Source organism: Gracilinanus agilis, chromosome 4 (assembly GCF_016433145.1).
Source record: "Gracilinanus agilis isolate LMUSP501 chromosome 4, AgileGrace, whole genome shotgun sequence".
Taxonomy (NCBI): Eukaryota; Metazoa; Chordata; class Mammalia; order Didelphimorphia; family Didelphidae; genus Gracilinanus; species Gracilinanus agilis.
Genome location: NC_058133.1, coordinates 137,886,414 through 137,912,373, shown reverse-complemented (window position 1 = coordinate 137,912,373; position 25,960 = coordinate 137,886,414). Strand labels below are relative to the sequence as shown.

The window sequence follows — 25,960 nt, the reverse complement described above, 5'->3', positions numbered from 1 at the left end:
GACTGATACACTGTGGTAACATTGAATGTAATGGACTTCTATACTAGCAGCAATGCAATGACTCAGGACAATTCTGAGGGATTTATGGAAAAGAACGCTACCCACATTCAGAGGAAGAACTACAGGAGTAGAAACAGAGAAGAAAAACAACTGCGTGAACACATGAGTTGATGTGGACATGATTTGGAATATAGACTCTAAACAACCATCCTAGTGCAATCATCAATAATATGGAAATAGATCTTGATCGATGACACATGAAGAAATCAATGGAAATGTGTGTCGGCTACGGGGAGGGGGGTTGGGGCGGTAGAGGGGAGAGTAAGAACATGAATCATAGAACCATGGAAAAATTTTTTCTAAAAAATAAAATTTAAACAAAATAAAAAAAAACAACCTAAAAATATTCAACAAAATTTAAGTAAGACTTTCAAGGATTGCTAAATCTTTTCTTAGTTTATATGAAATTTAAACATTTATAGAATCATAATAGCCTACACTTAATTTCCTTCCCTTTAAACTATCTAATAAACAGAATAGTTAAAATGATAGTAACTTTGAGAATAAATTAGGAGATATCTCCAAACTAAAATTAAAATAAGCCTTTTGAAGTCAGAGACCAAGATTTATACTAGGAGAATTGGACTTGAAAGAGAAAATCTCCAAAGAGACATAAGAAGGAGGTTTTTTTTTAAATGGTGCTTTATAGTGCATCAATTTTCCTGTCTACAATTCCACTGACCATTTTGGTGGATCAATGCTTACTTATTTCATGTAAAGATGAATTAAAGTCACTGTAATAAAACTGAGTAGGGTAAGAGACCATTAGTGATTTTTAAACATCACATAAAAGTTCAAAGAAAAAATGAATGCCTTAAAAATTGAGGTATCTTAAAAAAAATTAGAAGACAAAAAAATGAGTACAATTTTATAAAAAAAATAAAATTAAAAAAAATTTGTGCTAGTATTGAGAGAGGTCTAATACAGCATACTGAATACAATGGCATATGTTAGGCTTATAATAATAATTATAGCATTATAATGCTTATTGTTTGTACTATAATTTTAGAAATCTGGTAGAGAATCACCTCTGCTCTTCCAACTTCTCAAATTCTGTTGAAGGCATCACTCTTCTTCTAGTCTCCCAAGTTAATAATTTTGGCATTATCTTAAACTCTTCTTACTCTCCCTTAGTCTACATATCCAATCACTTGCCAAACTGCCATTTCTATCTCTACAGGTTATCTCTTGAATTTGAACCCTTTTCTTTCCTCACACAGCTACTTCAGTTCTTCCTTAATCTTTATCTTGATTATTATAATAGCCCCCCAACAGGAAGAGCTCTTTCCCTCAAGCTCACTTTATAAATAAGGAACTACGGTAAATAAGAGTAAGTGACTTGCCCATGGTCCCGTAGCTAGTAAATGTCTGAGGCCAGATTTGAACTCAGGAAAATGAATCCTTTAGCTAAGAAATATCAGATTGAGAAGTTAAGTGGCATAGTAGATAGAGTGCCCCGGTCTGGAGTCAGGAGGAACTAAATTCACTTAACTCTATTTGCCTAGCCTTTGTCCTTCTGTCTTACACTTGCTACTAAGACAGAAAATAAGAGTTAAAAAAAAAAAGAGAGAAAGAAATGACTGAATGAACCAATGACATAATTTTCAAATATTCACAATCTTATCTAGAAGCAAAGGAAGCAGACATTTTAAGTTTTCTTTCCTTAGGTTTTCAAGATGTAGAGTTAAATGGGTAGTGTTTTTACTCACCTTTACCACAAGAGGAGTTTCAAGCAAATTTAATTCAGAGGCCCTGGTAATGTTATCAGGGAAACCTGTGAGCTGTGATGTTGATGGCAATGAATTAGATGTTATATATACTGTTGCTCTTGCTGGTGTGACTTGATTATATTCCAAATTCGGAGAGGCTTGAGGAATAGGACGAACAACCAAATCCAAAAGTCTACACAAACAAAAAGTATAAAATGAAAACTCAGTTAATTAGTTTGTTAATAATTATAAAATTATCAGACATAATGCGATATAACCAATTACATTTAAATAAATTTAATTTTGATGTATAAAATGCCATAACTAGTTACTTCTTTCAAGTTCCCATTATCATTCTTAGTCCATTCATTCTCATTCAGTCTATCTCTTACATGAATTTGATTAACATATACACTGTGTTCTTCTATTTTTCCACTTTGCATTATTTCATAACTATCTTTGTATTTTCCTCATACTCAGTCTTTATTTCACTAAAATTCCATTCCATTAATGTACATTAAATTTACTTAATTTGCTTATGGATAAGCATTTATCTATCTCAGAAAGACAAAAAGGTGATGTAAAATCTCAGAAGGGCTAGCTTTCTTTTCCTTCTTTTGTGTGTGTGGGGGAACCGGGAGGAGTAGCATTCTCTAGGTATTTTTCCAACAATGGGAATTAAACTACATTATTGATTTCTAATTAGTTCTTAATTCCACCAGTAATGAATGAGTAAATCTATTTCTAAAGCAACCTGATAGTTTTAACAGCTTTTAATCATTTCCCCCAATTTGAAGACTAACCCCAAATGGTATCTCAGTTACTTTTATCTGCATTTCCTTGATTAATGAGGCTGAGCATCTTAAAAACTACTATTAATTTGTTTACTATCAAAAACTACTTATATGCTCTTTATGCGACCAAGCAAATATTTTCTTATTTAAAAAAATACTTTCTGTCTTAACAATAACAACTCTAAGGCAGAAAGGCAAGGGCTAGGCAAATGAGATTATGTTATACAAAATTATGATTCTTAACCATAAAAGTTTTGAGTTGTTTGTATTGAAGTAAATACATAATTTGTGATTACTGTGATTTTTATCATATTAATCCTAATTATGTCCTGCATTAAGAGGTGGTGTAATGGAATTTAGCATTTTCCAGGCAAACCTTTCAAAAAAAGAGAGATATGTTGTAAACAATTGTTTTGAAAAAGTCTAGAAACAACCTTTCCATTGTTTCATCCAGGATACAAATAGATCAAGCATAAAGATGATAAATTTAGTATATAGGGTCAGTTATAGATCTCATTTGTCTTTCTTGGGAATTAATATGATCTATTTTCCCTCTCTGGTACTTGACATAACAATGTCAGTGTTTTTCAAGACTGTCTCCTGCATCAGGGATTTTCTCACAAATAAATCACATTTAATTAAAAATGATGGGGGAGACTACATTTATAGATAGAACTATTAGACTATTTTAATCTTATCTAAGTTCTATGCCATTATTTCTCTGAGAAACATTAGGAATTTACTGATCAATAGCTACCACCTACTACTTCCTCCTAAACAGTACTGAATAGCATATGTCATTTAAAAAAAAACTTTGATGAGGGGGCAGCTGGGTAGCTCAGTGGATTGAGAGCCAGGCCTAAAGATGGGAGGTGCTAGGTTCAAGTCTGGCCTCAGACATTTCCCAGCTGTGTAACACTGGGCAAGTCATTTAACCCCCATTGCCTAGCCCTTACCACTCTTATGCTTTGGAGCCAATACACAGTAAGAATTTATGAAAGTAATCTTAAGTCACCTTCTTCCATGAAAAGTTTTTAAAAGATCATTTACAAAGAAAATATAAATTATTAAGCATTTATTAACTTGGAATCGAGAAAGTTTAAGCTTCTTAACAACAATGTAGTCAGTTTTGGCTAGGTAATTTAAAATTATTATATATAATTTACATCTAAAATACCAGACAGCTTAAGATGAAATACTCTAGGAAAAGAAGGAATATTTTGAAAACAAAAAATTTCTTCAAATAAAACACTTTAGAATAACCAATTATCATCTAAAGTTAGTGAAGAATCTCTTCCTTCTAAATACTCAGCCATGCACATGAACTACATATAATTATTATAATATAAAGATATCTGATGAGCTGTTTTAAGATGAAATTGATAAATTATCACAAACATAAAGCTAGCATATATCAAAATTGCATTTTCACCCTATTATCCATCCTCTGAGGTTATTTACTCTTATTAATCAATTGTCACCTATAAAGAGATACTATTCCTACCTGGGTTATAAATGAATTAACACTTGTAACTGAAAATGTGTATTTAATTTTTTAAATCCTTCATGGATAAAAATTTATAGGATCACAGATTTTAAAAGCTTTATCCAAACCTTTCAATTTAAAAAATAAGGAAATTCAACCCCAGAAAGCAATTAACTAACTTGCCTAAGGCCACATAGGTATATGAGAAAGGATTTAAAACAATTACTTTGAAATCTAGTGTTTGTTCCATTATATGAAAACTATGTTGACAGAAAAGAGAAAAAATATCAAGACTTAAAAGAATATTGACCACTAATCCCTAATTATATATTCCAAAATATTTTGTATATGGGAGGCAAAGGACAGTCATATAATGCCATATATATATTTCTCTGGCTGCCAAAATGGCCCATCTGAGCTAGTATATTATATGCTTCATTTCCAGAGAGAAAGTATTCACAATTCTCTTTTCTCCAGACTAGATGGTGTTTTAATTTTTCAAATCACATTTCAAGTATCTTTTCAACATAAGGCATGGCCCAATGTATGTCTAAGTGGCAGCTGATAAAAGCATATATTTGTTGGCAACCACAAAAAAGTAACCTATCTCACGAGAAGCATTTTTGAATGACTTATATAGATACCAGTTGCCATTATCAGTATAATTAAAAGCTCTCTAGGAATAATAGATCAGATTTCTTCCACTTTCAATTTTGTACCCATTTTCTTGCCTTCTCTCTATATTTATGCTCGAAACATCTATGCAGCATAGGAGTTAAAATTATTCTGACAATAATAAAGTCTCACAAATGGAAGGGACATTAATGATTATGTAGTTCAATTCATAAAAACTCAACAGTTTGCTTTTAAAGCCCTTTAAAGAAAGGAAATCCATTATCTTTTAAGTAGTCCTCAATATAACTATAACTTTAAAAAATGCATACTGGACAAAAATATTTTCCAGACATTGCCATCAAGCACAAAGATATTCCAAAAGCCTTAATGTCATTTTTAAGCTTAATAGCCCTGAGTTATTTTCATCTTACCTATGAGGACAGTATTTCACTTTTTTTAGTTTCTTAAAACAGGCTGTAGATGACAAAGATATCGTCAAAAAGTCAACAGAAAATCTTTGAATAGGTAAATTTGCAGGAGGCTTTATATATGCCAACTAACATCAGAGTGTTATTCATATTTGAAATTAAGTTCACTTCCCAAATATTTGAATTTTTCTAGATTTCTGAATATAGCAAAAAAATGTAAATGATTTTGAGAACCCTTTGACTAAAAATTATTTACTACGTGGAATTAATGCCAAACAAATTAAGTTATAGTCATTTTCCACATGCCATATTAATGAGAGGATACTTATTGAACTAAACAATTAAATGTGTTTTTATGTCCTATAATATAAAAGGAAAATCAAAGAGTCTTTGAAGGGAAGGGGCACAATATATTACAAAGCAGTTATTAGCTAAACTATTTGGCGCCAGATTAAAAAATAAGCATAAGGTAAAATAATAGCACATTAAGATGATCATCAGTAACAATAAGATAAACAAGAGCCAGAAGCTATAGTACATAGCAGTCCAGAGTTAAATCTAATAAAACCCTACAGAATAGAAGATTCTTTATTCTCAATAGAACTGCTTGAGGAAATGGAAAAGAGTTTAATGAAAAATTGGTTTGGATCAGTTCAGTGCCACAATAAGTTATAAATGTAGAGGTTCCCTTAGGCCATTATTATGTAAAAAGTAGAAGGCTCCTTTCCATGCCTTCATGGGGAGCGATTCAATGGCTGGTGATAAATAAATTTAGGACACTAGCTCCCAATGGGGCAGTGGATGGAGTACCTATCCCGAGTTATTAGGAAAACTCTCACTTCTTGAGTTCAAATCTGGCCACAGAAACTTACTAGCTATGTGACCCTGGGAAAATCACTTAACCCTATTTACTAATGTTTCTTATCTTTAAAAAAAGCTGGAGAAGGAACTGCCAAGAAAACCCCAAATGAGGTCATGAAGAATCATAGGCATGACTAAGGGCTGAACAACAACAGTGAGGCAGATAATGAGAAAGATTAGCAGGAGGAAAGCACTGGCAGAAAGGGCCTCTTCAAAAGAGACTGGGCTTAATAGCCTACTGTTAGACTGGGCATAAGAGCCAATAAGATGACACAGCAAATAAGCAGCAGCAGCAGCAGCACAGCATCATCAAGAAAATTAAACTAAAGAACATATATCATTGGGGGAAATCATCAATAAGTTGGAGTGAAGGTATCAAAAATTTGCACCAGTAAGAGAAGGGTTTTCCTCTTAACTAATAAGGGAAATTGCTCAATCTGGAATTTCCTATACAATTAAATAAGAAGTCCAATTCTTGTTTCTATCCAAAATATATGGGAAACGGATGCAAATGTGTCAAGGACAAAGAGTGGTTTCCCCCAAAATAAATGATCTGAGAACATTAAGAATTGTCAGAAGAGTTGGAAAATGGAGAAAAAAATGCTACCAACTCATTAATAATAAAACAAATCCAAATAAAAACTACTCTATCAAAATGGCAGAATCACAAATGATAGAAATAGTTAATGTTGGATATAAGACTATAATGTTGTTGAAAGAAATATGAATTGTTCTGTAAAACAATTTGTTTTTAGGTAAATCACTCAAGCATTCACACTTAGCAATACCATGACTTTGCATATATCCCCCACAATGGACTGACAAGAAAACCTTATATATACCAAAATGAAGAGGCAGGTTGAAGTAGTGAAAAGAAGACCAGTTTTGGAAATGAGAATTCTTACTTTCCAGTCCTGCTTCAAACATATATAGCATTTGTATGACCATGAATAATTTCATTTTAATCTCTTCTGTACTCTAGACAACTCTAAGAATATAAGTTGCAGGAGTTACTGTTCTATATAAGTCAAGGTCAAGAAACAAACAAAAATAGTCTAAGCAGATCTTTTGGGAAAAAAAAGAAAAGTAGACATATGAATACATGGAATATAATTATGTTTTTAAAAATATGAAGAATTAGGAGACATGTGAGGAAAATGTACTATTGAAATAAATCAAGTAAAAGCAGAACATAAACTGTCAAAATTACTTTAAAAGCAGAAAATGTTTGAAAACCTGGGTATCCAGTAACATATTACAGACCAAAGGCTTCTTCAAAAGAAGAAGAAAGCTCAGGATCAATCTCAGAAGCTTAACATGGAAGGACAGATATCTTGGTAGATTTCAATTCACCCAAGTGATTGTCAAAGTTGATGTAGTCTCTAACTCTTAATCATTTAATTTTAAGTCAGTCAATAAACATTTATTAAGTGCCTATTATTTATCATTTATGTCTTATAAATATATTTATATTTTATTGTGGCATTGACGTAAACCAGTTTTTCATCAGCAGTAAGCACTGAAGATATAAAAACTTGTCGTTTGGAAAACACTAGTTGGTTCCTCCCCCTCCCCCCAGTAATTTCCTAGTGTTCTCAGTGATTTAGTAATATTTTTTACTTAAAAAAGCTATGCTGGGAGGCAGCTAGGTGGCTCACTGGATTGAGAACCAGGCCCAGAGACGAGAGGTCCTGGGCTCAAATCCGACCTTAGACATTTCCTACTGTGTGACCCTGGGAAAGTCACTTACCCCCACTGCCTAGCCCTTACCACTCTTCTGCCTTAGAACCAGTTCTAAAGCAGAAGGTAAGGGTTTAAAAAAAAAAAAAGCATCCTATACATGCTGTTTTTGCACTTTAATCTTATAGGGGTGCTCATTCCCCATAGGGAAAGGGAACAGTATACTGTTCTACTTCCTCCCTCAATGGTGGATAAGATAGGAAAATTTGTATTCATGATATTTAATATTATGTTATTTTGCTATTAAGAGTTAAGATATTTGTCTTACCAGAAAGTACTAACAGTGGTAGGAATTGAAATATGTTTGTTGATAATGATGAGAAAGTTACTATTTTCCTTTAAAGATTTGACATATCCCTGTCTATGCTTTTCAGTATGTTTAGGGATTTTTTTTTTCTGATTTTTACTTTAATTGTATAATAAAGTCAGTAGAAAATGACCAGAACTCACTTTTCCATCAACACAGCAGGAAGGAACACTGTTGCCATTAAAAAAAAAAAAAAAGAACGCTTATACACAAAAATTATATATAGGAGAATCATTTAAAGTAGTGCATTCTTTGGGTAATTAGTTCAAAACACCCTCCTCACACATGCTTTCTGTTACTAAAATGAGGAAAAGAGAAGTGTTACACCGAATTATGTAACAGTTCACCCAGGAATAGATCTCTTTTAAAATATGAACATTTCCCCAGAAAGTTAGAAGTAATCAAAAGCATAAAAAGGTGAAAATGAAACAGATCTTAAGGATCTACATGATATCAAATGAATGTTTTGCCTCCATAGTAAAGTTCAAATAAAAAAAAAGTTTGTGGTATAACTAAAAATATTAAGTTAAAAAATAGCAAAAACTATGAGAGTCCCCAACAATGGTGAAGTTCTGAAAAAAAAAATGATTACCATCCTCAACTTTGTCTTGTTAAATTAAACTTAAAATATGTTCACATAAAATGGGGACTTTTAATTTGGCAGTGATCTGACAAAGACTTTTGAGTGAACAAAGTCTAGAACCAAAATAAAGACTGAAGTGACTCAAACTGGTTCACAAATACATCTATAGGGAAATTATTCCCTATAGGGAGATTATTGCCAAATGGAAGCAAGTAATTGTAGATGTGAAAAACGTGGTTAAAAAAAATTGGTTCTATTAATGGGAAAATAAATGGATGCCAATAATAATACAAATGACGTCCACTTAAAATTACCTTCTTATGAAGCTCATTAAAGGGAAACAACTTAACTAAACCTAAAAAAAGAAAAAATAAAATCAATCTTTGAAAGTTTGGCAGTATATATATGCACATTTAAGTGCATTCTATAAAAGGAATACTTGAATGAAATATACATTACTCAATTTGTCTTGTATATTCAGAGTTTAAGTAACTTTCTAATAAAAATACTGAATTTATTCATTCAGAAGGCTGAACGCATTACAAATTTAGATCACAAAGTCTTTAGAAAATTCTTGAAGATAGAAACAAAATCACAAAAGATATTTGAGTCCTTCGAGAATAAGCAGAAAATGGCCACTGGCATGTTGAACAAAGAAATTTGTCTCCTGTGCTATTAAGGATAGGGGATCCTTTTTTACTGTTCATCGAATAGTAAATCAAGGCACAAATTTACAGAATCATAGGATCTCTTAATTTTGGAGAGACTTCAGACAAATCCAAACATGAATAAATATTCCCTTCACTACATACCTAACAAATGGTCATCCAATATCTGCTTTAAGACCTCCAGAGAGGGAGGAACCACAACTTCCTGAAATCTGTTCAACTTGCTTATCTAAAACTCAAAATTCTTTGAAGAAAAGCAAAACAAATCAAAGTCCTCTTCCACAAAAAAACCTTTAAAATACAACTGTTTCCAACTAAGTCACTTCTCCAGACTAAAAATATTCACTCACATGGCATAGTATCAAGGCTGCTCACTAACTTGTCCACTGTCCTCTTGATATACTACAGCTTCTTATTGTCCTTATTAAAAACAACAGTTCTATTACCTACAAAGTCTACCCTTGGTAAAGGTCTTTTCTTTCTGTAGAGTTATTTTATTGTTTCCTCGTCAATCTTAGTTGAAAATATACTTGAGAAGCAACTATCTTAGTGGATAGAGTCAGGCCAAGAGGTAGGAGGGACCTGGATCCAAATCTCCTAGCTATGTGACCCTGGAAAGTTTTTTAGTCCAACTCTCTAAACCTTACTGCTTTTCTGCTTTGGAACCAATTCTTAGTATTCCAAGATGGAGGGTAAGAGTTTAAGAAAAAGAAAAAAAAAATAGGGGGCAGTTGGGTGGCTCAGTGGATTGAGAGCCATGCTTAGAGATGGAAGGTCCTAGGTTCAAATCTGGCCTCAGACACTTCCCAGCTGTATGACCCTGGGTAAGTCACTTGACCTCCCCCCCCCCCATTGCCTAGCCCTTACTGCTCTTCTGCCTTGGAGCCCAAGACTGAAGGTAAGGGTTTTAAAAAAAGGAATAAAAATATTCTTGAGATATTTATATGGTAGGTGGTAAGTCAAATTATGCAGACTATCTTAGTTGATATTCTTGCATAAAACCAAATTGCTTTTAAGAAAGGTTGGACCAATTCATACCTCAACCAACAATTTCTAGAACTCCTCCAAAACAGTTAAGCATTTCCAGCTTTTCTCATTTTTCCACTTTTAAGAGTAGAGAAAGACATGAACTTCAAAATGCTTTTTAATATGAGTTACATCTATTATTATTGATCAGGAGCAGTTTTATATGGGCACTGGTAATTTTATTTATTCATCTGAATGCTATTTATTCATATCTTCAATCTGTTTCATATCTGCTTCAATTTCTTATATATTATAGAAAAAAATTAGTCATTTAAAAAAGACTCCCCAACTTGATTATTTTTAGCCGATTTTGATTTGTTTGTGCAAAAACTTTAATTATGAAATTAAATCATCCATTTTATATAATGATGAATTCTAAGTATTCATTCCCCCTCTCATACATATGAAAGCGCACACACACATATATCAAAATTTGTTGCTTTCTGTTTTCTGCTTAATTTTTACCATCCTTTCTAAAAGGTTAACATAGTGTACCTTTGAGATTATCTAAGAATTATTACTTCTGCCAGGGCACAAAGAAAATATTATGTACTATATATACACATCGCCCACAAAGTTCTCCTTGCTTTCCATATTTCCTAGAAACAAGATCTTTAAGTCCTTTGTTTTCTTTAGTTCTTGCTATTCACTAGTGGGAATATCCCTGTAAAAAACCCTCTTAACCTCATTAGCACCTAGACAGGCACACCTAATCTTTCCCCCTATCCTTCAAATCACATCCTAATCAGATTCAATCTTGAGCCTTCTTCAAAACTGCCAAAATTTTCAGTTTTTTTCATAATTCCCTTGGTTCCTCCCACTGAGAGAAGTGGAATTGTTTAATGTGAAAGCTTCAGCCTTTCAAATTTACTGTAATAGTTCAAATTCAGCTTCAATAATTTGCTAACTTCATAATCTTTACAATATAATTAAGGAAATTTGAAAATTATGAGACTATTATCTAATCTAAGGCAAACTGTATTTAAATGAGAATTAAGTATGAAACAAGAAGAAGGGATATCCTAATGGTCAGAGTTCAAGAACAGGAAGGCAAAAGAACTACAAATTTAACAATCGCCCCTAAAACAGAACAAATCTAAAAAATTCTGAGTTTATAAAACAGAAGTATATTGATAATGTAATATCATTTCTGCTATGCAAAATGGAGAGCAGGATGAGTGACACTTAGCAGTTTAGAACTTGGAACCAACCTAGCTTGCCATGAGCCAGCAGAGAGGCAGTTACTGAGAGACTATAAAAAGCATAATTGTGAAAAAAAAAAACTGTTATAGGAGCCGATATGCTGATAATGAGATGGATCAGGGTCTTCTGATGGTATGAGAACCTGAAGCCGAGTAAGACTGGGAATTCCTAGATGAACATCAGGTTGTGATGGTGAACACCAAGACCCCACAGGAATATTTGTGACTAAACTAAAATGCCCAGCTCCTCTATGACAATGTCCCAGGAATAAGTGATCAAATAAGAGACTGTGAGTTAGATCACACAGCTCTTTGACTGCTTATCCTGGCTCTAAAGTGAAGAATAACGCTAGTGACTGCGGCTTAACTGTAATTTGAGTAATCCCTCTTACCTCAGATACCCAAGGATAAATTGATGTTCCTTAGGGTAATGACCACATCCACCTAAGTAAGTTTCAGAATTTAATAACAACAAACTTAGGGAAGCAAGGACTGAGGGAAAGAGGTGTGAGGGAAAGCTTGGCTAAAACTACTGACGATCAGGTCTGTCAATTGAAGGTACTCAGGCTTGAGATTATTGGCTGAAGAGGTTTGTCTCTTCGTTGCAACCTGGCCAGGGCAGGCTGCTTGGCCTGAACCAGATCGTTTGATGGTATTTATATTGCTTCTTTCTTGATGATCAATTGAATAGAATGAATAACACAGCTTTACACAGAAGTTGAGGGTGTGATAGAGATTAGAACTGGATGCAGGTATCCTGAGTTGATTTGGCCTACCTCAATCCCAACCACCCTCCCACCATAAGTTCCTTCTCCAAGTTGAGAGAGCTTCTTGTTCAAAATTCTGCTTTTTATAGTCTCTCAGTAACTGCCTCTCTCTTTTTTTTTTTTTGCCTGGCTCATGGCAAGCTAGGTTGGTTCCAATTTCTAAACTGCTAAGTGTCACTCATCCTGCTCTCCATCTTGCATAGCAGAAATGGTATTACAAAAATAATCCCCAAACTACCAAATTTATATTAAATATTTCCTAGATTTGTAATGTATAACATTCTAAATGCTAAGAAGCAAAATAAACAAACAAACAAACAAATAAATAAATAAAAGACATTTGCAAAGTAAAAAGCTCTTTAGAAGTATAATTGAAATTACTACCTATGCTACCCTTTAGCAATCTGAATTAAAAATATCTTACCTGGAAATTTTTTCTGATGCTTTTGTAATTGGTGTTCCAACAAATGCATCAGGCAAATCTGTATCTGGGAGAGAGTATACTACAGGAGAAATTTCTTCAATTTTAGGGCTATACAAAAAAGAAAAACAACACTGCAATCTCAAATGCATTTGATGTTAAATTTAAGAAATTAATACATTGTATAAAATTTGAATTTTATTTATTATTTCTCCTGAAAACAAAACTCTTAACCCCTCAATCTATAAAGAATATAGAATCATACTTCTAAAGAACTAGTGATTCTACTGGTATGGGTTGTTCTTCCACCAATGCAAATCAAGAGCACTCTGTACCTTACCAAATAGTCTTCAAGAGTTACTTTTGGGGGGCAGCTGGGTAGTTCAGTGTATTGAGAGCCAGGTCCAGAGACAGGAAGGTCCTCGGTTCAAATCTGACCTGGGCAAGTCACTTAACCCCCATTGCCTAGCCCTTACCTATCTTCCGCCTTAAGACAGAAGGTATGGGTTCCAAAAAAATAAAAGTTACTTTGGTGGGAAATTTTATCAATCTGAAGTCAATCCAATGCTAAGCCTATCCAAACTTAATACTCTTAATACTCACTCTAAGCAGGGATTAATTCACTTTTTGTATCTGCACCCAGCATAGGCCCTTGTCTAATATAGGCACTTAATGTATATTTGTTAATTGGTTGACTAAAGTAGAAACTATGCTCAATTTAAAATTATAAGACCTGTGGTCAAAGCCCGGATCTGCCACTTACTCTCTATGTGACACCGAGCAAGTCATTTAATTTCTGTTCCTCTTTTGTACAATGCATTACCGCAGATGTCTTTTAAGGTCCCTTCTGACTTTAAATACATGACTGTATTATTATCTATTTCATCCCTGGACTCATATTCAAAGTTTTATCAAGCTTGGCACCTGTGCTCTGCTGGTATGTTTTTAAGAGTTACATTTCTATGCTTTAATAAGGCAAAAGGGTAGAAATGAAGTAGAATTATAATGTAAACAAGGAGAAGCAATGGAGATGGATGCATATGTAGAAATAATGAGTGAAGGGCAGGGAACCAGCCTTAGAGTCACAAAGGCTTAGATTCATCTATTTCTAGGCTGTGCCACTCATGACAAATCATGTCATCACTCAATACATCTTTCAGGTAATTATCTAAGTTGTAGAAAGGTGTTAAGTTATATTTTTAGAGTAAGATTATTCCTCTTAATGTAAGTCCTACTAGTCTGTCTCGATCTTAAAATATTATTTTTAAAAGGATTAAAAAACTAAAATATTACTTTCAGATGATGGTTCTAGTTGTATTCTCCAATAATACTGAAATCTAAAAGAAGGCTGGCCTTGCTGAAATAAAGAGCCTTTCCTTAACAAATAAATTGCATAATTAGAAGCAGTGTTAAAAAAAACAGAAATATACTTACTTACCTATTGTAAGGGGATAAGTTATTTTTCAATTCATTTCCAACCCAAACCTCTCCAATTTTTGATAACACATTATTGATGAAGGCTGCTCTTGTAAGTACAGTTCCTGTTGTAGTCTGTTTTGCAACAGTAGATAGAGGCTTGGGTCTGGAAACTGAAAACAAGATTAAGAGTTAAAAAAGACCCAAGAAATTAACTTAATTTAGCCTCTAAATAAAGCACATTTCCACACCTTGAAAATGGATATAATACTGCTAGTTGAAGACTTCCCACATCTAAATTAATATTTAGCTACCAAAGTTTGATTCACAAAACCAACAAAATTAGCACTTTGAAGAAATGTAATGTTTCGTTTTTTCTTGTATTCTTACCCGAGTAAATATTTAATGTTTGTTAAATTGAAAAATCAAGAGTTAAAAAAAAGAGAGAGCAAATGAATGATAACATAGCTGAGAAAAGGGGGGAGAAAATGAAATAAGCACTTATAATGAACATACTATATGCCAGACACAGTGATAAAACAATTTACAAATATCTCATTTGATACTCAAAAAACCATTCCGGTAGGTAGATTCTGTTATTATCCCTATTTTATTAGTTGAGGAAACAGATTGACAGATGTTAAGTGACTTGTGCAGGGGACATGACTAGTAAGTATTTGAGGTCAAATTTGAACTTAGGTTTTCTTGATCCCAAGCTCAGTATACTTTTATGCTACTACTTCGTTGTCCACCTATTGGTTAGAGAAAATTAACAAATTACATAAATAAATTAAAAGTTACTATGAATAAGAGGCAATGTCCAGAGTGTAGAACCTAAGAGTTAGGAAAAGATCTTGGTAAGCAGAATATATATTCCTCAAGTTAAGCTTCAGTTTCCTCCCTTGTAAAATGGGTACATATGCATACACACACAGACAAATATTTAAAGAGAAAGAGAATAGTAAAGGGAATTTAGTCTACATGAGATGATGAATGGTAAGTGTTTTGCTATTAAAAGATAATTATTACTGTTATAAGATGTTGACCATCTCCCTTTATCTACTTTGGCTTAAATATGAAGGCTAGAATAAGTTAAAACTAATGTATAAATATTGTGACAGCAAAACTTTGAAAGGGGGTTATTAGGAGTTTACTAAAATGCATTCATTTTAAAGATGCTTTGTTCACAATATTGTTACTAGGAATAGATAAAGAAAGCAACAGGGTTTAGAGCCTATTCAAAAGAATTTCTTTGTCTTATAATCTATCAAAAGAAAAATTTCCCATGCTAACCAACAAAACTGTGAAACTAGTAAAGAATGCCCAATTTATTTATATGGTGTTGTTTAAAAAAAAATTTTTTTTTTCATATTTGAACCCAGGTCCTCCTGACTCTAGGCTTGGCACTCTATACACTGTATTATGTAGTTTTCCTTTCATTTCTATGTCCTTAAAAACTTTTTCTGAGGCTTATAAAAAGAAAAAAGCTTTGGAAACGCTAAATTTGAGCATGTTATTTATAAAACGAGGGTAAATGTCAGTTTGGGATAATAAGATTTAAGTCAAGCAAATGAAAACTTACCTTCTCGAAAAACTGAGGATGACAAGTGATATGGCTTAGCTCGTTCCATGGCTAACTTTCGCTGTACTCTAGGAAGTATCTTTCCATATTGGTCTAATATGGAATTTCTAGCAACTGACCTCTCCCTCAAACGAGGATCACGATCATTCTATTAAAGACACAAAAACACGCAAAAAAAAAAAAAAAAAAAGGCAAAAAAAATCAATCCTGAAAAATCTACAAAGACATTACCATAATACATAAAGGAATGATGTTATAAAATGTACTATGAATATTTACAGAAATCAGGTCTTCCTTATATACCCTTTGCCTTAACAAAAATATCCCCGCTTCTGTACTGAACTCCAATGTCCTATCTTTACCAACACAAACCTGCAAAATATCACAATTTCTACTTAATCTTCAGTTCCTTATACTGTCTTTAATTGCCACTTCCTTCTCATTATTTTTTCTACACCAAAGTGAAACAAAGACAGGTAAAATCTTCCCAGTTATCTGAAAACAACTTGTATATGTGAAGAGAGATTAATAGCAGACTTTTAACACTTTAACTTGGATGAGGTTTCTTCTACTTAAAGGAAACATAACAACTACAATGATTTATATTTCTTCCTTGAATTTTAAAACTAAGAATAAACTTTCAAATTCTCTTTATTATCTTGCTTCCTCTAACTGAAATTAAATCTTACCATGAGATTAACTTTCAGAGATTGATTCAGCTGCAATGCAGGGATATAATTGGCTCGTTGCAAATGGTGAACTAAAAGTAACTCATGATTCTGAACACCAGCATTGGACTGTAAAAATTTCACTAAACATTCCTAAGAGAAATAAAAATGTATTAGCAACCCATCAAACTAACTCCCAAGTTTCGAAAACTTTATTCTGATGAGAACGTACCTGTTCAGTTTCTGTGAATGGTAATTTCAGCAAATCTTCCATTAAGCCCATTTCCTGACAGGCTTCATACATGTGTTTAAGTAATTCCTCTACATTTAACCGGTTTGAATGTTGCCGCAAAAGACTCCACGCCTCAACCATACACCTGCAATTAGTATTTAATGATTTCATTATTCCATGCCAAAATTCCCTAGGAGGGTGAGAAACTTCATCCTTTGAGGAGTTCCTAAGTATTTTCACATAATAGCTTATATCACCTTTTTATTAACTGTCTTTAAATCTACAAAGCCCATTCCTCACAACAACCCTGTGAGGTAGGTAGTACAAGTACCACGTAGCAAATAACCTTTTTCCTTTGTATCCACCACAGGCCAATTAACATCCCTGGTACCTTTTAGCTTCTTTCTATTTGTGGCTTCTCCTGTTAAAATGAAAGTTCCTGAAGAACAGAGACTGTCTATTTACTGGCTTGTATTTTTATAACCCATGCTTACTTAGCGTATATATATATATATATATATATATATATATATAACCATAGCTTACTTAACTGGCACAGAGTAATAAATAATAAGTGTTAGTTGCTTAAGGTGTGTGGGAATTTAAAAAAATCATTTCATCAAGTATTGAACTGAGCTGTTATTGACTAAGCAACGTGTTGGGAATTACATGGAGCCACAAAAATTAAAAGCAGAGGGCAAGTTTCCTTCCCTGAATGAATCAATCATGTACCTAGAAAACAAGACTGAAAAGAATCAACTGATTGCAAATCATGGTATAATGAAAAGATCAATGGACTAGGAATCTCAAAGTCCACTCTTCAGCCTCAGGTTAACATAGCTGTAAAAGGAGAATGGGATAATATCTTTTACCTATTTTGCATTGCTGTGGTGATTAATGATATGTGAATAATTGATAGCTATTACTCTTTACATTGACATACTATATGTGACAACAGGCAATACAAACCAAAAGCCCTATACGAGTTCAAAGAAGTGGTTCAACATGTCTCCAAACCCTCCCCTTTTACCAAACTTCCTTATTTGTATCAAAGCCACCAGTATTATTTTGTCCTCCTATATTTGCAACCTTGGCATTATCTTCAATTCCTCATTCTCATTCACTGCTCCTAGCCAATCAACTGCCAAATCTTATAACTTTTATCTCGACCATTCTTGCATTTAACTCCTTTTTTCCCCCCACAGGCACCACCCTCAATTTTAATTTTACATTTTGCATGGACTACAGAAATAGCCTTTGTGATATCTCTCCCTTGCCTCAAGCCTCTTTTCTACATAGCTGCCAAATTATATCAAGTTTACACACGTATATTCGACCCCCACACTCGCTTCTTCAATAAATTCTAATGCCTCTCTACTGCCCCTAGGAAAAAATAAACTCCATTGGTTTTGAAAAGTTCTCCAGGGAGCAGGTGGGTAACTCAGTGGAGATAGAAGAGATAGAAGGTCCTAGGTTCAAGGGCCTCAGACACTTCCCAGCTGTATGACCCTGGGCAAGTCACTTGATTCCTATTGCCTTACCACTCTTCTGCCTTGGAACCAATAAGTATTATTAATTCTAAGATGGAAGAAAGGGTTTTAAAAAATTTTTAATTAGAAAAAAATTTATTTTTTCAGGCTTATTATATGTTATTCCTTTTACACAGTACAATCTCAAAATTCAAATTTGCACTGGTTGGCCAATAAATACTTTCCTCATTTTCCCCTCAAAGATTGCTTATATTCAACTACTACATAGCTCAAGCCTATGCAAAGTCTTTCCTGATCCTCCCAGTTAAGTGTCCTCCTCCTTCCCTCCCTAAATACCATGTATTTATTTAATCAATGCATACCTTATACTTAAAGAGAATAAGCTTTCTGAGAATAGGAATTGTTTTGTTTTTCTTCTTTGTAACAGAGCCTAGCATAGAGTGTTTAAATGTTTGTAGCAGATGACTATTTGATGACTTGTTGAAAAGAAAGAAAAGATCAATGTGAGAGATCACAGTTGAGGAGAATTTTCTAGAGGAGAAATTTGACTTGGCTAACTATTGGCAGATAAAGAGGAGTTTGGTAATAAGAGGAGAGGCAAACAGTGTGATGCAGGAAAAGGAAAAGAAAATCTGAAGTCACCAGAATTAGAATCTTTGCTCTGCCAGTTACCAACAGTATGATACTGGGAAAGTTGCACTTTCTGGGTCTCAGTGGATTTATCTATGATATGACATGAACAATTATTTATGAAATGAAATGGAGGATCTCTTTCTATATCTAAACCTATAACTCTATGGATAGTATAATCAATATAGCTAATAATTGGAGACTCAGAATTGTCAGAATAATTAAAACTAAATCAATGAATCAAGGAGCAACTATGTGGCTCAGTGGAAAGAGAGCCAAGCCTAGAGTTGGGAGGACCTCTTTTAAATCTGACCTCAGAAAACTGCCCTAGGCAAGTCACTTAATACCAACTGCCTAGCCTCACCACTAGTATCAATTCTAAAACAGAAAATAAGGATTTAAAAACAAAAAGAAATGAAATCAACACTCTAAGGATATATGTATGGAGGCAAATAGAGATCAGAATTCTGAGGAAGACAAAAACAACAACAAAAAAACCCAAAAACAAAAAAACCGCACCTGCACTGAAGACAATAGAATAGGAAACATGGGCAAAAGAAGCAGGGATTGACTATAATGATTTTTTAAAACAATGTCTTTTTTTCCCTTTCAGGCATAAGACAATGTTTCACCATTTTAGAAAATGCAGAAAGATTACATCTAAATATTGGGAGGACAGCACCATTACTGTCACTAAACAAAATGAGCATAAAAAAAATTAATCTTACTAATTCCTGAATTTCCAGCATAGTTAATTAATAAATACTATTATTATTTTTAAACAATAATAAACAACCAGAAATACTAAGCAACTACACTCTGAAAAGACTATTAGCTTTAAGCATCAAAATTATAAAACAAACATGAAGAATCTAAGTACTGACAAACTTGCTTTATGAAAACCCAAATTTACCCTTGTCCCATGGGAACTTGCCTTCAGGAAATTCCCTGACTAAACCCAGTCCCAGAGGGAAGAATAGGCTCTCAAAAAACCCTGGATAGAAGTGATGGATGTAGTCAAATCTTAAATACCCTTCTCTTCTTCATTTCTCTTATTTAGGCCTTTCTCAGGTACCCTAGATTTGGGTTACAACCTCTTTCCCAAGCCTCTGTGTAAATAGTTATCCTTCATTTCATATATTCCCTAAAGTATAAATATAATCTCAAGATTCTTTTAGTTCAATGGACATTCCCATTCTTGGTGTTTATTCCAGAGTCCCGGAGCTGAGTGGCTCCAGTGTGGTGCTATGTGTTGGCTCTCTGTGGCCTTTATTCTAATTAAAGATTTGTTTTTTTGTAACTTCTTTGGTATTCTGTGTTTCTACTACTATAATACTTTAACATCTTCATTAACATCTTCATTACCTGATTATACAAAAGTTGTATTAAAACAACTACTTCACCCAGGAATGTAAAACAATGTCATGGAGTGGTTAGAAATCATTTCAGCTATATAAAGCACAGTGAAGAATGACAGTTAAGAAGTACAGAAAAATGGGTGATCTGATAAACTAACCCTTTAAAGTATCTAAATTGTGTTTCTCTTTTGACATTAACTAATAGAATAGAATTGAAAAGGGCCTTAGAAAAGCCATTAGTCAGTCACCTAGCATAGTGAACAAAAGGCAACTTTTGCTGATGACCGAGGGGCATGATTGACACCCAATATCCTATTGGGATGTAGGGTCATTCCTAGCATTGAGATGAATTTGTATTAACCAAAACATACCCTGGAACTTGTTTCCTGGTACAAATCCCTGATATCTTGTTTTCTTGTCATATGCCTCTTTTTCATAAAAGTAGAGTGCAGAAAGTACAGCTGCATGACCTCTTGTGCAATGTTACATGGCTGCCTTTCTGCAAAATTAATTGATCAAAGGCTAACAAAGCAGTTTTCTACCAAGTTGTTTTTCTTTGTCCTCAATAAAAATGGTCACTGTCTTTATTAGTGTCCTTTGATGTGTCAGCAGCATTCAAAACATTCACTTAAGAATCAATAATAAAATTAACTCTCTAGTTCTTGTAAACCCATTCTCATTTCTCTTTCATAATTGAGGAAAATCTATATTTTTTCTTCACCTTTCTACGATAATCCTACAGTTCTGAATAATTTTTTCCCTATTTTGATCTTAAAGCACTTTATACTTTTGCTATATTTAACATGTCTTACCTCTCTTATAAGACTGTTAACTCCCAGGGGGAAAGAAGAGTATCTTATTTAACTCTATGGCTCTACTAATAAAAGTGCACTCATTTGTTGAATCAACAAATGACACCTTAGAGATTTAAGGATATGGTACTACTGTGCAACAATAGGAATACCTAGTTTTTCTGCTATTGTGATTGTTCAGGGTACCAAATAACTGAGCAATTTTTAGACTCCTTAATAGTAAGCATGCTTACACATTGGAAATTTGTAGTGTTTCCGTATCACATCTAGGAAAAAAAGACAATAGAGTCTATCTAAGACACAGGTATAGGGTAATGCAACTAAATTTTTTCCCCCATAAGTAGTATGAGAAAGTACTAACTAAAGTTGAAACAGGATAAAACAGAAGCATTGCAATAATCTCTCATAGATGAAAAAGGCAGTAAACTACCTAGCTCCCCCCAAATCACGCCAGAAGCCTAATCTCTACTAAATTTTTTTCTATTTCAGTTATTTTTCAAAAAAATGTCATTTCTCATGCAATTTTGAAAATATCTACCATGTAAATATTTTGGCAAAAACTTTTGGTCAGTCCTCTAGATTTATAAGCAAAGACCTTTATATGGTGGGGCCTGCCAATGTGATTAATGGTTTGGTCATTAGATCAATGATGAGTAAAGGAAATGCTATTTTAAAAAAATTCATAGTGGTAAACAACAAATACAACTATATACAATTAAAAAGGTTTACAGGCAAGTAAGATATACATGATTGCATTCTAGTAGGATGATCTTTGTCCTATGATGATTTATTACTACACAAATGAATAAAAAACTTACATAACCAGAAAATTATATTTCTACCATTCTACCAAAGCTCCCTATCATGGCAATATATTGCTATATACACATTCACAAAAACCATGAATGAATTATGGTTAATGGATGGAAGAAAGGAATACTATAAAGAAATTAATAAATGTTTGAGAGCTCCCAATTGCTAAACATAATATAATAAACCAAATAATATCTGGCATGAATTTTCCTTAAAGAGTTGCCCCTTAAGCTAATTTTAAATATAGGCAAAATGAAAATTCATAGAAACGAAGAAATGTGAGGATTAAATAACTAGTATTAGTAACAGAAATATATGTTATGACCAATATACAACCAAAGATTAAAAAAAAGAAAAATCCCTAGCCCTAATTAAAAGTCAATTCGTGATTATCCAAAGCTATGGATTATTTTTCTTGCATTAATAATGTTCCTGGTCACCTACCCATTTCATCAATTAATAAGCATTTATGAAATGTGAATTAATTTTAACATCGGATTACAAGGAATGAAATTTCATAATAATATGTAATATAGGTCAAATAACACAGAAGTGTTTTTTTCAATTATCTATTCCACTGTTTCCTTCTCATTAACACAGCTAATCAGGTGTAAAACTTTTGTTACTTACCTATTGAAGAGCAAAACAGTGAGGTGAAGCATAACCTCATTGCTACTTGACACAGATGGTTTCATAGTTTGAATGTATCTAAGGGCTAGTCTATGTTCACCTTGGCACATGAAAGCCTGAATAATCTTTGTATGTTGCCATGTCATAGACTTGATTGTAGCTGGATGAAATAAGAGATCCAAAGCACTCTGTAAAAATGACACAAAAACAATCCTATTAATTTTATATATTCAAGATAATCAAGAACATCATATCAAAAGAAATACTATATTAGGGAGAGTAATGAATGCTGGAGGGGATGTGGCAAAATTGGGACATTAATGCATTGCTGGTGGAGTTGTGAACTGATCCAACCATTCTGGATGGCAATTTGGAACTATGCTCAAAGGGTTATAAAAGAATGCCTGCCCTTTGATCCAACCATACAACTGTTGGGTTTGTATCCCAAAGAGATCATAGATAAACAGACTTGTACAAAAATATTTATAGCTGTGCTTTTTGTGGTGGCAAAAAACTGGAAAAGGAGGGTATGTCCTTCAATTGGGGAATGGCTGAACAAATTGTGTATATGCTGGTGATGGAATACTATTGTGCTCAAAGGAATAATAAACTGGAGGAATTCCATGTGAACTGGAAAGACCTCCAGGAATTGATGCAGAGCAAAAGGAGCAGAGCCAGAAGAACATTATACACAGAGACTGATATACTGTGGTAAAATCGAATGTGATGGACTTCTGTACCAGCAGCAATGCAATGACACAGGACAGTTCTGAGGGATTTATGGAAAAGAATGCTACCCACATTCAGAGGAAGAACTGCAGGAGAGGAAACATATAAGAAAAACAACTGCTTGAACGCATGGGTTGAGGTGGACATGATTGGGGAAGTAGACTCAAAACTACCACACCAATGCAAGTAACAACAATTTGGAAATAGGTCTTGATCAATGACACATGTTAAAACCAGTGGAAATGTGCATCGGCCATGGGTGGGGGGACGAGAAGGGGAAAGTAGGAGCATGAATCATGTAACCATGTTAAAAATGAATATTAATAAATGGTCAAAAAATAAAAATAAAAAATAAAAACACAAAAAGTGGGGATAAGACCCTTCTTATATATATTAAAAAAAGAAATACTATATCAATATTAAAAGTAAATCAAGTAGTTAATCTTAATAAATCTTTAAGAAAAAGGGCTACTAAATGAAAATGGGAAATGTAAATTTTTTGTATTCTCCCAAATTAGCTTATTCTCCCTATTAGATAAATTGTAATGAATCCAGCTTAAATAAGTCTTTAACATTTGTTTAATGTTTCAACAATCCATCCTATCCTTTACAGAGGAAGTTAACATTTTAGTTTTCATAACTTAAATAAGCACTACAATCTTTAAATGAATAGTATATCTAATCCCTAATCAAATAATATATGATGAGAGGCTAGTACCTTCTAGAGATATTTTTTAAAATAGAAATTAATCAATTACTCTATAGTCATTCATCATTGAATGTCACCCACCCATCTAGGTTCTCTGAACCATTGCTACAAGCCAAAAATACTCTTAAAGAAAAAGCTACAGAAGAGTGTAATCAATTTTCCATGATTAAATTCAATATTGAAAACCTAGTGAATTTCTACTTGTCTGTGTTACAGCAGTTATCAGTAAGAGCAGTTTATCACATTGTAATCTGTTTAGTAATGGTGTCTAATTCTAGAAATTTAATTTCAGATAACCTAAAGGAAGAAAATTATATACTTACTTCATAGTCGTTATGATCTATAAGCCAAAAACCTTGAATAAGCTTAACCAGTCCCCAAGGGATTGCAAATGCAGTTGGAAATGATTCAACTGAAGTATCTGTCTTATTTGGAAAAGAATATATGATATCAAGCAGCAAATAAATGGTCTTAAAATCATTTGATTAAGGCTAAAAACATAAAAAATGGAAATTTCCTACAATTCCTTAATTTGGCTATAAACAGGAAGCAGTACTACATAGACTTAGAAGGGACTTCCTTTTTAAGGAAGTGTTTTTACTGCTTCAGAAACCCATCACAGTTGTATCTATCTAGAGTCAATTAGTGATCTTAATATCAGAGTATCTGGGTATGAATACTTTAATGTCTTGTCTCTACTTTCTTCTCATTAGTATGGATTACTAAAACAGAGGAGCTCAAAAGGAGCATAGTCTAAGTACTGTCTTCCTGATGTTAGCTGTCTTAAGAAATGTAATAAAGAAAAATGTGTCAAATTCTTGTTACTCAGTCAAGCAGTGCTAAGTAAATTTGAAGACTTTCCTTACTAGGCTAATAAGCTTAAACACAATATACAAACAAGCTCTTGAAGTCATTCTAGCTCAATTTCTTGTATAAAGATGTATCATATTTCATGTGTGTCATGCTTAAAACACAGTTATTAATCTATAATATTTAAAAGGATACAATAGCATGTTTATTTGTTTCATCAATGTTTTCCAGAAGATATACATCGAGTAGTGCCTATAAAATAAAGAATAAATTTTTAGTGTATCTGTCCCAACTATAAATGCTTTTTCTTTCTTTCTGGTCCAATGTCTAGGCACAGGAAATGTATTCCCTCTCACATGCATGGCTCTGTTAAGAAACTAAAAAATTACTGCAGAACTTACATGTAGGCTAGCAGGAGGATATTTTCCTGTGCCGCCTTCATCCCGTTGCCATAACTTCTCAATTCGATCTCCTAATTGGGAAAGCATTCCATCAATCATCAAACAGTCAGAGTTCCACTTCCCTCTGAAATGAGGACAACATAAAAGACTGTTAGTTGATCATAGTCTTCAAATAAATTATTAACATTCTGGTACACAGGTATGAACAAAATGCCTCAGGAAGACAAGAGGTCTAAACCAATTCTTTGCCAGACCCAGGGCTGAGACTCCAAATATCTAAGGGGAAGGAAATTTTATTCATTGAAAGTAATGCCTGAAGTCATGTGTTCTTAGATTTATAAATTTCAAGCAATTCCCTATACATCACAGAAATAAGACCTTTATAGAGTAATCTGTTGAAAATATTTTTCTGTCCATTTGCTGTTTCTCTTCTAATTTTAATAGAATAGCTTTTGTTTCTGCAGTAAAATTAATTTTATATAATCTTAATTTAACCATTTTATCTTCTGAGATCCTCCCTTTCCCTTTTTTGGTCAGGAACTCTTCTTTAATCCATAGATGTGAATTCATTATGTAATTTATGGATATTATATAATTTATTCCTAGCTCCTTCTAACTTGTTCATCATGTTAATCTTTGTATAAGTCATATACCCATTTGGAGCTCATGTTCGTATACAATGTATGTTGTTCAGTATCTAGAGTTCCTGCTACACTGCTTTTAATTTTCCCACCCAGGAATTTTTGTTTAAAAAACTGAGTCTTCTCCCCAATAACTTTAGGCTTTGAGCTTTTTTGAACACTATGAAAAAACTGAGGTCACTTGCTTCTATATATTACTTATCTAATCATTCCACCAATTTACCCTTTTATTTTTAACTTAATGCCAAATTGTTTTGATGATTACTGCTTTGTAATAGTTTGAGATCTGTCATTGCTAGACTTTCCTCCCACTTGAAATTATTCTTCCAGATTACTGAAACATGTAATAGGTACCTAACAAAATACTAGGCA

General features: G+C 33.3%; 1 protein-coding gene across 1 annotated transcript in view; it reads right to left on the bottom strand.

The window, feature by feature from the left end:
- Positions 1 to 25,960, bottom strand: part of AHCTF1 (AT-hook containing transcription factor 1) — a 114,064-nt gene that overhangs the window by 23,717 nt on the left and 64,387 nt on the right. The window contains exons 18-27 of the mRNA XM_044674975.1: positions 24,948 to 25,071; positions 24,742 to 24,798; positions 24,060 to 24,206; positions 22,299 to 22,486; positions 16,566 to 16,710; positions 16,355 to 16,486; positions 15,666 to 15,813; positions 14,106 to 14,256; positions 12,671 to 12,778; positions 1,770 to 1,962 (exon numbers count right to left, since the gene is read on the bottom strand). Coding sequence (XP_044530910.1) covers positions 1,770 to 1,962; positions 12,671 to 12,778; positions 14,106 to 14,256; positions 15,666 to 15,813; positions 16,355 to 16,486; positions 16,566 to 16,710; positions 22,299 to 22,486; positions 24,060 to 24,206; positions 24,742 to 24,798; positions 24,948 to 25,071 — 1,393 coding nt within the window. The remainder of the gene's footprint in view (positions 1 to 1,769; positions 1,963 to 12,670; positions 12,779 to 14,105; positions 14,257 to 15,665; positions 15,814 to 16,354; positions 16,487 to 16,565; positions 16,711 to 22,298; positions 22,487 to 24,059; positions 24,207 to 24,741; positions 24,799 to 24,947; positions 25,072 to 25,960) is intronic.